The 16,332-nt window shown below is 39.7% G+C and overlaps 1 protein-coding gene across 3 annotated transcripts in view; it reads right to left on the bottom strand.

Annotated features, from left to right (window-relative positions):
• LOC122944520 (probable phospholipid-transporting ATPase IIB) overlaps positions 1-16,332 on the bottom strand; it is a 302,414-nt gene that overhangs the window by 27,618 nt on the left and 258,464 nt on the right. For all 3 annotated transcript variants that reach the window (XM_044302895.1, XM_044302897.1, XM_044302896.1), the window contains exons 16-17: positions 4,470-4,631; positions 1,119-1,211 (exon numbers count right to left, since the gene is read on the bottom strand). In XM_044302895.1, the coding sequence (XP_044158830.1) occupies positions 1,119-1,211; positions 4,470-4,631 (255 nt within the window). The remainder of the gene's footprint in view (positions 1-1,118; positions 1,212-4,469; positions 4,632-16,332) is intronic.

A 16,332-nucleotide genomic window follows, 5' to 3' on the forward strand; every position in this document is an offset into this window, starting at 1 on the left:
ATTGATTCATATTGCCAATACCATCATCAACATATGCTTGGTGATCAGTCTATTAGTATATTGTCAGTGCTGAGTGTTAGATTAAGACAGCACAAAGCCTGAAACAAGAGTGTTAGCGTATTTAGACATCTGCAAAATATTGGAAGAGCTCATTCTTTTCCAAATAACGCTGAGTAGCTTATTTCTTTGAGAATATGTAATTTTTGTCACATATAGTAACATAACATCCAGCCGGGAACTGGAAGATTGGGGGCTAAGGGGACTAATAAAATAGGGACAGTAAAACCCCTTTAGGCTACTTTCACATCTGCGTTTTTGCTGGATCCGTCAGGGGATCAGAAAAAACGCATTCAGTATATAATACAACCGTCTGCATCCATTCACAACAGATCCGGATGTATTATATACCAAATGAACAATCCGGCATTAAAGCCATTGTAAGTCGGGCGCCGGATCCGTTTTTTTCGTGCCTGAAAAATCTTGCTCAGTATCCCATGACGCACTCAAAAATGCTGCTTGCAGCCCCTTTGTGTGAGTCATGGGAACGCTACGAAACAGAACGGAAAGCATTCTGGTGCACTGCATTTCGTTCAGTTCAGTTTTGTCCCCATTGACAATGAATAGGGACAAAACTGAAGCATTTTCCTCCGGTACTGAGATCCTATGACGGATCTCAATACCGGAAAGGAAAACGCATATGTGAAAGTAGCCTTAAAGAGGTTGTCCAGGATTAGAAAAAGATGGCTGCTTCTTCCAAAAACACCACCACAGCTATCTGCAAGTTGTGTGTGTGTTCTAAAAGCTCAGTCCCATCCACTTCCGAGGCGCTGAGCGCGGGGCTGTGTTTGGAATAAAGCAGCAATGGTTTTAGAATCCTGGACAAACCCTCATGCACACAAAAATATTCAGGCATGTTCACACCGCACTTTTTCCACATGTGTTCTCTATGCCAAAATCTGCATCAGTTTTCCTCAATGGGAATCTGCACTGCTGTTCGTATGGCAGCAGATTTTTACCATGCAGATTTCAACACTGACTTACTCATTACTAAGTATAATTATAGCACTGCATCTAAGGATAGTGACTTTTTTTTACTTTCACACCAAGTAATATATTACCTCTTCTTCCAACCAGTCATTATACTGTACAATGCTAGCCATGGCAGCATCAGCACCTTTCATATAGAATGTGATGTCTCCTGATGATTCCTCCTGTAACAACATCAACCAGAACATTACATGGATAACCGGATCATGTCACGGCAAGTATACTGACCCCAGTGTCACGTACTGTAGAAAACCATAACCACGGTGTCTCATTCTTCTGTGATAGGTTGTCTCACGGTCCGTGAAAACCCGTCCTGCTGAGTGCAGGCTGGGTTTTCACGGATCGTGGTCTGTGAAAATCTACGTATGTGTGAATGTGGCCTTACCATGTCTGCTGCCTTGAATGCTAAGTTTGGGGTGAAGCATAGATATGCAGTGTGTTTTAGGACAGACAGATATATATTCTGTTATAACTTCTCTGGTGACATCTAGTTGATGTTGATATACAAAAAGGTAACATTGATAGTCTTGGTAATATACCAAAAATTATTATCATCTAATGCACCGGATCATCTGGGCCCACCGGAGGATCCTTTGGTACTCTGGTGGGCTGGTCTGACCCTGGTAATTGCCATCTGCCTCATAGGGGTTTTCCTCTGGATCAACACAGTAGGATTATTGGTTGGCCCTGTGTCTTCTTTTTTACCTTACTGACTATGTAACTATGACGCTTATCAGGACCATCTGCTAGTTTACTAAAAATCAGGCTCATACCTGAGAGGTGGGGGGCAAGGTACAGTGCCCCTGAAAGTGCCCCTGAATGAGGGGGGACATCATAGTAGGGAGTGCCTCTTTCTTTTGCTAAATTAGAAATGAGAGCTGGAAATCCTTCATACAGGTAACATTGTGGTACACACACAGTGTATTGTTATGTTCTGGCCTTGTGCTAAAATGAAAAATTCTAATTTTCCCCACTCGATCTCCCTTAATAAAAATGCCTCTGGGGGCCTCTCATTTCTCTTGATCAGCTTTGAGATATTTCTACACTTTGAGTCCACCTGTGGTACAAGCAGTTGATCTGACATAATTTGGAAATGCACACCTCTGTCTATAAAACCAAGCCATGAGGATGAAAGAACTGCCTATACAGCTCTGAGACAGGATTGTGTGGGAGTACAGATCTGGAGAAGGGTGCAAAAAAATATCAACTGCATTAAAAGTTCCAAAGAGGAAAGCAGCCTCCATAATTCTTAATGGAAAAAGTTTGGATCAACCAGGACTCTTATTAGAGCTGGCTACTTCGCCAAACTAAGTAATCAGCAGGGCTGTGGAGTCGGAGTCAATTTTGGGTACCTGGAGTCGGAGTCGGCAAAAAATGAACCGACTCCGACTCAGACTCCTACTAAATTTAAATTGGAATAAAAAAATAAAAAAGCAAGTTTAAATGTCCGAATTCATAAACAGTTATAATTAATGACTTCTCTACTGTAAGAATAAAGGCCAATGCATGCAGTGCCTCACGTAACCGCAAAACAAACGCGTTCAGTGATGTGAAGAAGCATGCTTTTCATATGCTTCACTATATGGCACGCAATGCACAATTAGGAGTGGCAATACATATACTTTCCATTGTGTTGTGTTCTGATGTTACAGGGAACACAATGCCCATGGTTTACCTAGCCTCTCACTGATAAGGGATTAAGTAAATATGTGTTTTGCAGGACTAGAGACACTTGTATAAGTGAAGGGAATGGAGGGTCAATAGTTCAAGACTGAAGCTGTAAACCATGGATGTCAAACTCATGGCCCTCCAGATGTTGCAAAACTACAACTCCCATCATTCCCTGATAGCTGTAGTATGCCCAGGCATGATGGGAGTTGTAGTTTTGCAACAGCTGGAGGGCCACGAGTTTGACATCCCTGCTGTAAACCATTGGAAAAACTGCTGTCATTCAGCTAAGGCTATAAAACGTGTAAACTCAGAATGTTATCTTAAACTTTAAACATGACTATGGGATTCTTCTAGGGAAATCATGTTTTAAAATAAATGTCCCTTCTTGGATCCTCCCACTGACCTATCTTCAGCAGAAGATCAGCACACAAAGGAGAAGGCAGCAGCTTCTGCCCAACTACCTCTCTGTGCTAGAAGAGCTTAGAAGAACTTCTTTCTTTCCTTCAAGGAATGTATAAAATACATTCGCATATTAAATACAGAGGAGTCGGAGTCGGGGAGTCGGAGTCGGAAGTACAAAAAACTGAGGAGTCGGAGCATTTATCTACCGACTCCACAGCCCTGGTAATCAGGTGAGAAGATCCTTGGTAAGAGAGGTGACCAAGAACCTAATGGCCACTTTGGCTGAGCTCCAAAGATCCTGTGTGCAGATGGCAGAAACATCCAGAAAGTTAACCTTCACTGCAGTACTCCACCAACCTGGGCTTTATGGCAAAGTGCCCAAATAGAAGACTCCCCTAAGTAAAAGACACATGAAAGCGCAATCTGAGTTTTCAAAAAAATCACCTAAAGGACTCTCAAACTGTGAGAAACAAAATTCTCTGGTCTCATAAAACAAAGATTGAACTTTTTGGGCTGAATTGTAGGCGCCATGTCTGGAGGAAACCAGGCACTGCTCATCACCTGCCCAATACCATCCCTACAGTGAAGCATAGTGGTAGTAGCATCATGCTGTGGAGGTGATTTCTAGTGGCTCAGACGGGGAGACTAGTCAGGGTTGAGGAAAAGCTGAATGTGGCAAAGTACAGAGATATTCTTAATGAAAACCAGATTCAGAGCACGTTTGGACAGAACTGTTGGGTCCTTTTCTCAAAGCCTGAGCAAGCTCTGTTCACATCTGTGCTGTCATTTCTAGTTTTCTATTCTGTCATAGGAGCAGAACATTGAAATAATTTGTCACATTATAGACACCAATGGCGTCTGATGGACCCCATTGACTTATAATGGGGTTGGTCAGGTTTCAGCATGTTCTCTATCATTTTACCATAAAAATAGGACTGCATGTTAGGATGTAAATTCTGTTCAATCCACACAAGTTAATAGTGGATGTTTACAGTTTATATATAGACCTAATGTACATTCGAAGACTTGCACCAGATTGAATACAGTTGCTCAGACTGGTTAATAAATCTGGTGCATGGCTAGACAAAAAAGTTTGAGAAACCTTACTTGAGCTAAATCGCGACACTTTTTAGACAGATTCTAGGCACAGACACATTAGTCAATCTGGGCCATTAAGTCATCTGTGAAGCCTACAGAACTGGGAATACAGCTCTTGACTTTAATACAATTTCTAACTTGGGATCAGTAGAGGATACGTCATTTTACATATTTACAAAGTTTCTCATTTTTATGTAGAATAAAATGTTCAAAGGTGAACATTTAGATTAAAGAATATAATAGCCACTTACTCTGACTATGATGCCCATCCGTTTGCTTTCAGAAGTAAAGGGAAAGATTTGGAGAATAAAGAATGTCAAAATCTGTCCACTGGGGGTTTTAAGTTGCATGGATGTCAGATCTCTGTTAACAAGAGTGAGACCAACACTTTCTGTCCACTGCACGAGTGCAACCTGTGAAAAAGTAAAGTTGAAATGGTTACTGTACTTTCAGTCAACAGTGCAGGTGAATATACATATAATATAAATATAATACCTTATCAGAGAAAAATGACTTAAGCGTTACTAGCTGTTCCCCTGCATTTTCTAAACTAACATTTTCTCAGAAATTTATAAGACATCCATCTTGTGAAACCAAGATGGGCTGCTTGCTCACTGAAGAATTCACATCACATCATATAGTATGGGAAGGTACAGAAACCAGGCAGCACAGGCTGATTCAGCACATAGGTCATTTCTATCGGTCTGCAAAAAAACAGACAGCACACTGTGTGCTGTCTGCAGCTGCAGAATGTGAATCCGCAAAAAACTAAGAAAAATACGGATGCTGTCCATGTGACATCTGTGTTGCATCCTTTTTTTTTTTTTTTACGGACCCGTTGTAACAATGCCTATTCTGGTCGCAAAAAAAGACAAGAATAGGAAATGTTCAAAAAATTTTTCGGGACTGCGGAATGGACATATGGATGCGGATAGCACATTATGTGCTGTCTGTTTTTTTTTTTTTTGCGGACCCATAGAAATGAATGGGTGCACAAAAAAATGCTGATCGGATGAGGACAAAAAATACGTTCGTGTGAATGGGGCCTTAGTCTTTCTTATGTTTCTCCTAAAGTGCTTTATTTACATCTATACTGCTCAGGACTTCTCTATAATGTTCTATATTGTATTCTGCTTCTGACTGAGCAAGAGAGAGTTAGGGAGAAAATATGATGTCTCCATGTGTATTCTATGCGCAGACATGATGAGCAGCTAGTTTGCACCAACCAGCTCAGAGACAACTGAGAATTATAGATGTAGCAAGCAAAGGATAAAACTGCTAAAAATGGCAGATGTAAGTCATATAATGGTGAGATATAGTGCTTATGTACACATGGCAGCTTATTTTGAAAATGTAGGTATGCTTTAAGTAGCATTATACAGCTATGGAAGAAGAATTTTGGGATACGCAGTACAAAGGATTTATCTATAGTTCCTGCATGAAGCCTATTAATAACTGGTCAAGTTATTTTAAAGTGAAACTTTAGTCTAAGACCTGGTTCACATATACATGACCATCATTGGCATTTCTGTACCAGGTCAGAGGGAAACTGATACCAGAACTGATCTGTAGTTTTCTATGGGAATATTAAATGGCATGTGGTGCATCAGTTCTGATGCCAAATATCTTCTAGTGCTGGCAGCCCTATCAGTACAGTAGTTATAGCATACAGTTGCAAAACACACTTGAGCGTGGCTGTTATCTTGACAACTACTGCTGCTGTCTCAGAAATATATTTAGGAGAGGTTGTCTATTGTTAAGCGCCTGGACAGGAATAACATTTGGGATAGTTAGGGTACTTTCACACTAGCGTTTTTGTTTTCCGGTATTGAGTTCCATCACAGGAGCTCAATACCGGAAAAAAACTGATCAGTTTTATCCTAATGCATTCTGAATGGAGAGCATTCCGTTCAGGACGCATCAGTTCAGTCCCTCTTACGTTTTTTGGACGGAGAAAATACCGCAGCATGCTGCAGTTTTCTCTCCGGCCAAAAATACTGATCACTTGCCGGAATGCCGGCATTAATTTACATTAAAGTGTTTCAGTGCCGGATTCGGCATTAAGTGTTCCGGAAAAACTGATCCGGCTTTCCAGTCTGCGCATGCGCAGACCTTTAATAATGCAAAAAAAAAATTTTAATACCGGATCCGTTTTTCCAGATGACACTGGAGAGACAAATGCCATCAGTTTGCATCCGGATTGCCGGATCTGGCAGGCAGTTCCGGCGATGGAACTGTCTACCGGAATCCTCTGCTGCAAGTGTAAAGTACCCTAAGAAAAAAGAGGCAAAAAGCACACTATGTAACCCAGAGAATTTTCTAAACCTTATAATTCTCGTTGTTACTCATGCAAAAGCAACACTAAGGGCTTATTGTCTGGTAAAGCACCTTCTACGCAATCGGTCACTAACAAAAAACAAGTACACATGTACACCCAAAATACCTTTTGTGAGTGATACCTAAAGATGTATTTGCCCTGTGGCAAGCTTTTTGTTCTAAATTGCCTAGCCTGAAAGATATGCATTTGGAATGACTCTATAATACAGAGTGTAAGGTGATAGGTTTCCCTGGAACAGGAGAATATATAAAACATTTCCAATAGCAGGATGAGTGTGTAATTAGTTATATATGAGTAATTCGTCTTACAAATAACAACAGTCTAGACAGCTACCAAACAGATAAAAATCTAACGTATTCTAAGTCAAATTAGTCAATAAAATTGATGACAGGATTGATCAGGACCTGCACAGAATGTTATAGAGAGTCCATTTCACTTAAAATAAAATAATTACACTGGCAGGGGGACAAGCCTATTCTTGTAATTGTATCAAGCAATTTGCTTCGATAAAACCCTCTTGTTCTTCTGCTAGCTTTTGACAAAAAAGAAACCGTGAGTGTAATTGCATCAACTATGGGCACAGTACATGTCGCTTTTTTCGGAAGGCTTCATACTTTTAAGCATAATTTAAAGTGCAAATGCAGGCACAACTGGCATTAGCATCAAAAGTCTTGAAATTCTCTTTACCCTTTGGAGACGTTTGCTCCTACAACAGGCTTTGCCCTTTATATGAACCAGGGGTTAGCAACCTCCAGCACTTTAACTGTTGTCAAACCAGAACTCCCAGCATGCACATTTACTCAGCTAGACTCAGAACGTCCATATAAGTGAATGGAGCCTGATGGGAGTTGTAGTTTCACATCAGCCAAAGTGGCAGAGATTGCTGACCCCTGATATAAACTAAAATGCTGTGCAATCAAATACAGACATTCATCATATAGCTTTTCATTATACAAAGAATAAACTTAATTTGCTAAAACTTCAAGCAATGGTCTCTCATCTTGGAGCAGAAGTGCATATTACTAAGATGGCCTGCAGACCAAATAATACAGAAGAAAAGGTAGACAGAACCAAGGCTTTATTATTCATTGCATGGCTGGACTAGCATCTCTAATGTTTGGGCTGGTTCCAACTTCCTCCAGCAAATTCTTCTGTTGGTGTGAGAATTTGTAACCTCTGTGATCAGATAATTAGATGTGGTGGCATCTATCTAAAGATAAAACGACCCCTTTAAACATAAGGACGACAGATAAATTTGCACAGTGATGCTAACACCTCTTATATGTAATAAAATATAGCTGTCACAGATTTTTTTTTTTTTTATTCAATAGGAGTTTAGATAAAAGCCTATTTTACAATATTGCAATGCTGGAGGGTGTTACATGTAGTGGTCAAAGTTCCAAGATCCTTACTTTTACATACAGATGCTCTACAGCTTTTTTTCTCTGGTATCACCGTTTTTTTGTGTGACAGCACTGTTTTTTGTCCTCTCTCTTGCAGGACTGATGACTGGATGCTGTTAAAGTGTTCATTATGTCTGCTAGATGAAGGCGTGCGACATTTGTTTAATTAATGGACTTAGAAAAAGATAGAATAGTAGGACTTTGAGAGGCTGGATGGTCCATCCATCAAATCTCTGAAACATTTGGATTTGAAGGTTTTGTAGTGCATCAGTGGTCAGAGGAGGACATTCACACATGCTGACCGGGAGTTCTGGACAGTCAGACTGGCAGATGCATTCCAAGATTGCAGTATAAGAAGAGCTGCTGGGTCTCAAATGACACAGTACCACAAATTGCTTCTGCAGCAGCCCCTGCAGTGACTCCCATATCATAAAAAAAAAAAACATCTACTAGAGTCAGGACTGCATTTACGCACTCCACTAGCTCGCTTGCCACTGTCCTCTCATCATCGCCAAAAGCACCTGAACTGGTGCCGCAAGAGAGTCTATTGGATACATGAATGGCAAACAATGGTGTTTGGTGATGAAAGCAGGTTTTGCCTTTGTACTAATGATGGCCACATCAGAGTTTGCAGGAAGGCTGGAGAGTGCCTAGTGCATAGTACGGAGTACAGAGACAGGTGTCATGGTGTGGGACATCATTAGCTACCATGGCTGTTCCCATCCGGTATGCCAATTATGAAACCAGTCCTACTGCCTTCTTTAACTCAGTCTGGAGACATGGTGTTCCAACAAGATAACATCCACCAACACACTGGCCACGATAAACAACATGCTCGTCAGAGTACCCAGATGCTCCCCCTGGCCAGCTTGATAGAGAATGTCTTGGACTGGATGGGGAGACAGTTTTCCCATGCACAACAACCAATAACCACCTTGGCTATGGGTCCAAGTTGAAAGAGCTTGGATTGATGTACCACAAGAGGATATCCAGCATCTGTATGACCATTATCAGAGTGGCAGTCTGTATTGCAGCAAAGGAACATGCCCCCCAGTATTAACGTGACATTTATTCTGCTGCAGAACCCAAAATTAAAGGTTCGCCACCTTGGCTGTATGATCAATCACTATGCGCCACTAGCAGGTCACACTTTGTCAATCTCAGCTCATTCATCATTAACTATTCATTTTTCACTTTCCATTAGTGTATATAGCCTACATCTTGTTGGAGTCTTTCTTACTATTAATTTCACTTACATTTCCACTAAAACACTCTGTAAGTTATAGGAACAAGCAAAGTTGTAAAGATCCTAATTTTCCAGCCTTTGGTACATGTACCCCAGGGGCTCATGCCATGTCTCTGTGAGATACTACCAATGCCCTGATGTTGTATTTTCATAGGCCTTGGAGGAACTTTGATGTAATTTTTTTCAATAGGAAGTACATGGCTTAGGAACACTAAAAAACGTGGTCGATGACCCAAACTTCATTCAAAGCACCCTCATAATAAAAGACATTACTGAGGTGCTTCAATGATTTCAACTAAGTCAATACTTTAAAAGCCATGAACCATATTGATTCAAAGGTAATCAATAACATCAATGAAATGTCTGAGGCCTGTTTTGGGTGCATCAATAGTCGGAATATTGGTTCAGAAACCCAATATCAATCATTCAAACATAATTCTGAACATATCATTTTATGTATTATTTGTACATTGTTAAAACCTGATTTTATTCGTGACATTCTATATTTTCCTTATGTTCAACATTTCCGTACGTGACTGTTATTTTCTCAAGGAAAACATTCACTCAAAGGTACTATTCTTTGCAGACCTCTTGTCAACAGCAGAGCTTAGATTTTTCAACTTGCACATTTCAAGCACTTACCACCTACTAACCTGAACTTTGGCTGCTGTTCTGTCATTATCTGGTGGCAGCAACCCTATACAGACTCTATTACAAAAAGTCACTTTGAACTGTTTGGAACACAACGGATTTAATCACATACTATGTAAAAGCTATTCCACAAAAGCAGTCCTAAGGTGTAAAAAGTCCAAGGCTCACAATATTTTTGACCAAAACACCGGGAGTTCCAATTCTTTCTGAAATCCTGGCACACGTGTTCGCTTAAAATGACAATTAAAACAAAGCAGTAAATCAAGCAGCATGGGCTTTTTAATTTTCATTAGCAGCAAGACATTAGTAAAATGATGTAGGACAATTACTCACAAAAAGCTACCGCAGGTTTTAATGCAGTGACCTTTGGCTTTCCAGAAATGTATCAGCTTCTTAGATATAACTTTTAACTACCTCATTCTTTCATATAGATTGTTGTTGCCAATACAGATAGATAACAATTGAATTACCAAGTCTTAAATTAACTAACCGTTGGACCGATTTCAAGAAGATGAATGCGATTTATTTTCTACTTACTAATAAAAGACAATGAAACATGGCACTAGCCTCAACTGTTGCAGGAAATACATACAAAGTGGACGTATCTCAGAAACCATTTAAAGGTGTGGTTCACTGATCTGATTAACCCCTTAAGGACCTTGCCATTTTTCACCTTAAGGACCAGGCCATTTTTTTCAAATCTGACCAGTGTCACTTTATGTGGTGATAACTGTAAAACGCTTTTACCTATCCAAGCCATTCTGAAATTGTTTTCTCGTCACCTATTGTACTTCATGACAGTGGTAAATTTGAGTCAAAATATTTCATTTTTATTTATAAAAAAAAAAGACCAAATTTACCAAACATTTGGAAAAATTAGCAAGTTTCAAAATTTTTATTTCTCTGCTTTTAAAACAGATAGTGATACCTCCTAAAATAGTTATTACTTTACATTTCCCATATGTCTACTTCATGTTTGGATCATTTTGTAAATTACATTTTCTTTTTTTGGGACGTTAGAAGGCTTAGAAGTTTAGAAGCAAATCTTGAAATTTTCCCAAACCCACTTTTTAAGGACCAGTTCAGGTCTGAAGTCACTTTGTGAGGCTTACATAATAGAAACCATTTCACTTTTTTGGCAGATTTTCCATTTTAATCAATTTTTTCCAGTAACCAAGCAAGGGTTAACAGCCAAACAAAACTCAATATTTATTACCCTGATTCTGTAGTTTACAGAAACACCCCATATGTGGTCGTAAACTTATGTACGGGCACATGGCTCAAAAGGAAAGAAATGCCATATGGTTTTTGGAAGGCAAATTTAAGTGGGATCATTTTAAGTTGCCATGTCACATTTGAAGACCCCCTAATGCACCCCTAGAGTAGAAACTCCCAAAAAAATGACCCAATTTTGGAAACTATGGGATAAGGTGGCAGTTTTGTTGGTACTAGTTTAGGGTACATATAATTTTTGGTTGCTCTATATTACACTTTTTGTGAGGCAAGGTAACAAAAAATAGCTGTTTTGGCACAGTTTGTATTTTTTGTTATTTACAGTGTTCATCTGACAGGTTAGATCATGTGGTATTTTTATATATATAGCAAATATGGTTGTTTGTTTCAGTTTTACATTATAAAGCATTTAAAAAAAAAAAGATTATTCAGTGTCTCCATATTCTGAAAGCCACAATTTTTTTTGGGGCGATTGTCTTATGTAGGGGCAAATTTTTTTTTGTATGAGATGACGGTTTGATTGGTACTATTTTAGAATGCATATGACTTTTTGATTGCTTGGTAATACACTTTTTGTGATGTAAGGTGACCAAAAATTGCTTTTTTGACACCGTTTTTATAATATTTTTTTTTTTAAGGTGTTCACCTGAGGGGTTAAGTCATGTGGTATTTTTTATAGAGCTGGTTGTTACAGACGCGGCGAAACCTAATATGTATACTTTTTTTGTTTATTTAAGTTTTACACAATAACATCATATTCTGAGAGCGATAGTTTATTTTTTATTTTTGGGGCGATTGTCTTAGGTAGGATCTAATTTTGGGCGGGATGAGATGACGGTTTGATCGGTATGATTTTGGGGTGTGTGTGACTTTTTGATCAGTAACAGTCGGATATCTGCCGCTGATCGCGGCACCGCACGTGGGGAGAGTCAGGACCGCAGGACGAGAATGCTCATCCAGGGTGCACAAAGTACCGGACCTTTAGGCTTAAAGCGTTAAAGGGAAAATCCAGCAAAACATCATTAGAATCCATGGTGCCTTGTTCTGACTGTTGTGTAGGAATAAGGATGTTCACAAGAGAACCTTTAATTAGGGCACAAAGGTTTTATATGTTAAATGCCCATACATGGACATCTCAAATCCATATAAAATTAATTTTTTTAATTTTATCTTTTATTTTAGTGACACAGACAGACTCTAGTTACATATAAGCAGGAATTCCAGCTGAAAAGCTAGCAGCTATTAAATGTGGCAACACATGTACAAAGTGGTTCATTTTTGCATCTGTACATTTTTAGATTATAGCTAGAGATGAGCGAATTTCATATTTTTAAATTAGTTCACACTTCGTTTGGTGGTAAAAGGCGAATTGCGTTATGGATTCAGTTACCACGGACCATAACGCAATTCTATGACGGAATGCATTACGGAATGCCTTTAGAGGCATTCCGTTATTTATTCCGTCATAATAGTAGCATATGGACTGCAAAACGGATCCGGCCCGTTTCCGTTATGCATTCAGTCATAGAATTGCCTCTAAAGGCATTCCGTTATGCATTCCGTCATAGAATTGCGTTATGGTCCATGTTAACGGAATCCATAACGCAATTCGCCTTTTACCACCAAACGAAGTGTGAACGAATGTCATAAGCGGAAATTCGCTCATCTCTAATTATAGCATATTGTGTAAAAGTGTATTGCATGTTTTCTATAAAATTTCTTCAAAGGGATACTTGAATCTGAAGGGGAGATTTATCAAAAAGTAGATCTGGTGTTAAGTAAATCTGGCTTAGTTGCCCATAGCAACCCAATTCCACTTTTTATTTTCCAAAGGATCTGTGAAAAATGAAAGGTGGAATCTGAGTGGTTGCCATGGGCAACTAAGCCACTTCTTTACACCAGTTTGATAAATGACCCCAAATATTCATAAACATTTTAGCTGTTTTTCTTCTTTATTTAAGCAATACTATGCTGCTGGGAATTAAATAAAAAATACTGTCCTTCTGTAGCAGTCAGCACGATAAGACCGCCTATATAGACAGGTAACCAACTGACAGTTTACTGCTGCTGGGGGTGGGGGAGTAGGGTAATCCTCTGGATATTAGTGGGTGAAGGATTGAGATAACAATATAACAGCTCTATTGTTCTGTTGATAGACCTAGATAAAAGATGTCCGAAAAAGAGCAATACATTGATTGGTTTGATTTGTGATGGTTACTCATATCCTTCCTTCTCTGGCCTCAGTGATGGTCTGAGTGAGTTAAGTGAGTCTGTTTGCTGTGCTAAAAGTCCAAAAAAGAGAAAGTTAAAGAGCCAGGACAGGAAGTAGAATACATAGGAGTGACTTTACAATGATATCCAGAAAACTATCCAACTATAGAATATTCACATGTAGGTTGTTTATATCTTAAATGATGGAACTGTCCCTTTAAAGGGAACCTATCACCCTAAAAATGCAGAGCAATGTTATAGAGCAGCAGAAGTTGTGCAGATTGATATATAGTTTTGTGGGAACAGACTCTGTATAACTAGTATTTCATTCATTTAAATCCCTGCTCGTTCTAGGATTTCAAGTAAAGGAGTTGGTTATATCAGTGATTGACAGCTATCTCTTTATGCACAGTCATAGAGGGAAGACACCATGTTCAATGTGACAGGTTCCCTTTAAACAGCAGCTGCACAAGTTTATTTGAAATCTTGAAGGCAGATATAAGAAAATACAGTGGCATGCAAACGTTTGGGAACCCCTGGTCAAAATTACTATTATTGTAAACAGTTAGGCAAGTTGAAGATGAAATGATCTCCAAAAGGCATAACGTTTAAGATGAAACACACTTTTCAACATTTTAAGCAACATCAGTGTATTATTAGTTATTTTGTTATGAATTAACAGTAATTTGGGTTTTGTACAATTTTAGAGGGGGATAAAGTATGGGAACCCAAAGAGATTTGAGGGCTCAGATAACTTTAATCAAGGTCTCAGACCTTAAATAGCCTGTTAGGGCTTGTTCACAATCATCGTTAGGCATGGTGGTGCAAATTTCAAAACTTTATGAATACTCAGACTCTTCTAATCTTGTCCCAAAAAATAGCAGCTATGGGTTCTTTTAAGCAGGTGTCTAACACTCTGAAAATGGGCCACAAAGCAGGAGATGGCTATAAAAATATATAAAAGCATTTTAAGGTTCCAATTTTTTCAGTTTGAAATGCAATTAAGAAATGGCAGTTAGGAACAGTGGAGGTAAATAGAAGATCTGTAAGATCAAGAAAAATTTCTGAGACAGTTGCTCGTAGGATTGCTAGAAAGGCAGATCAGAACCCCCGCTTGACTGCAAAAGACCTTCAGGAAGATTTAGCAGACTCTGGAGTTGTGGTACATTGTTCTACTGTTCAGTGACACCTGCATAGGTATGGCTTTCAGGGAAGAGTCATCAAAGGATAACCTCTCGAGTCCTCAACACGATACTCAGCATCAAAAGTTTACAAAAGAACATCTAAACAAGCCTGAAGCATTTTGAAAACAAGTCCTGTGTACCGATGAGGTCAAAATAGAACTCTTTGGCCACAATAACTAAAGGTATGTTTGGAGAAAAAGGGCACAGAATTTCATGAAACACCTCTAACTATTAAAGAGGTTGTCTGCTCCCAAAATCAAAATTATTTTTCTGTGCTCCTAACACCCCTAACCTTCCATACATATGCCCCCTATACCTGTTTTTCATGTCTGAGCTTTCCTTTCCCCCTGGAAGACATCAGATTATCCTGGAATATCTGTTTACTTTCTTCCCTTCTTGTTTTGTTGAATACATAACTTTATTGATAAACAGCCTGGCTGCACTGCACAGTGATGAGTCACAGACTGACCACGCCGCCCCACAGTGCTCTGGCTGCAGCAGCTACACCCACTACAACTCCTGTGTCCAACTTTCTGCACCCACACATGAAGCTACTTCTCTCTCAGTGTCTAAATCCCATCACTGACAGTCCACAGGTTCTTTCCTCACCATCTCCAGATTGTGATAAACACATCATATCCAAACACATCATATCCAAACACATCAGTATGTAATCCTATCATGTATGTGTGCCTGATACACAGCCTGGTGTTTGCGATACTGCCTGCTAAAGTGTGTATCTAATCCCATTTTGTATGATACAGCCTGCTAAGCTGTGTATCTAATTCCATTTTGTATAATACAGCCTGCTGAGCAAGACGCAGATCCGCTAAATAAGGATACTGTCCGTGTGCGACCCGCATTTTTTTTTGCAGTCCCATTGATTTCTATAGATTTCAGGTCTGCATGAGGAACAGAATAGGACATGTTCTTGTTTTTGCAGAACTGACATACCGATGTGGAAAACACATGGACTTCATCAGTGTGCTTTCCACATTCGTATATCAGTACAGCAAAAAGATAGAACATGTTTTATTCTGGTCCTGATAATGCAGATCTAAAACCCATAGAACTCAATGGCTCTGGCAAAAAAAATGCTCACACAGGCAGTACCCTTATTTAGCAGATTTGCTACTTAGAGAAAGCAGAAGGGATACGGTCCTGTGCATGAGGCCTAATCATATCTTTCTTGGTCCTGACTGCTGAAGGGCTTATCTTGGGCCATCATGTGTGATACACGTGAGATAAGACCATGATCAGCCTGGGAAACATGGTGTGTGTGTCGCCACATCCCCCAGGCCGACTGCACTCTCCTGACGATATGACAGTAATGTATGATACAGCCAGTCTCTTATATGTTCAGGGGTGCCGAGGGTTGGCCTGGAAATTGTGGCCGACACATGGACTGAGCATTGTGATCCCTATGACTCATACTGAGCCGCCATAATAGTGTCATCCACGGTGCCCCATAACAGTTACATCTACAGTGTCCCCATAATAGTGACATCTAGAGCACCCCCATAACAGTGACGTTCACAGTGCTCCCATAACAGTGACATCCACAATGCCCCCATAACAGTGACATCCAAACATCCCACATAACAGTGTCATCCAGTGCCCCCATAACAGTGACATCCACAGTGTCCCCATAACAGTGACATCCATAGCATCCCCATAACAGTGACATCCACAGGCCCCCATAACAGTGATATCCACAGGCCCCCATAACAGTGACATCCACAATGCCCCCATAACAGTGACATCCAAACATCCCACATAACAGTGTCATCCAGTGCCCCCATAACAGTGACATCCACAGTGTCCCTATAACAGTGACATCCACAGTGT

The sequence above is a fragment of the Bufo gargarizans genome, chromosome 8 (assembly GCF_014858855.1).
Source record: "Bufo gargarizans isolate SCDJY-AF-19 chromosome 8, ASM1485885v1, whole genome shotgun sequence".
NCBI classification, from domain to species: Eukaryota; Metazoa; Chordata; class Amphibia; order Anura; family Bufonidae; genus Bufo; species Bufo gargarizans.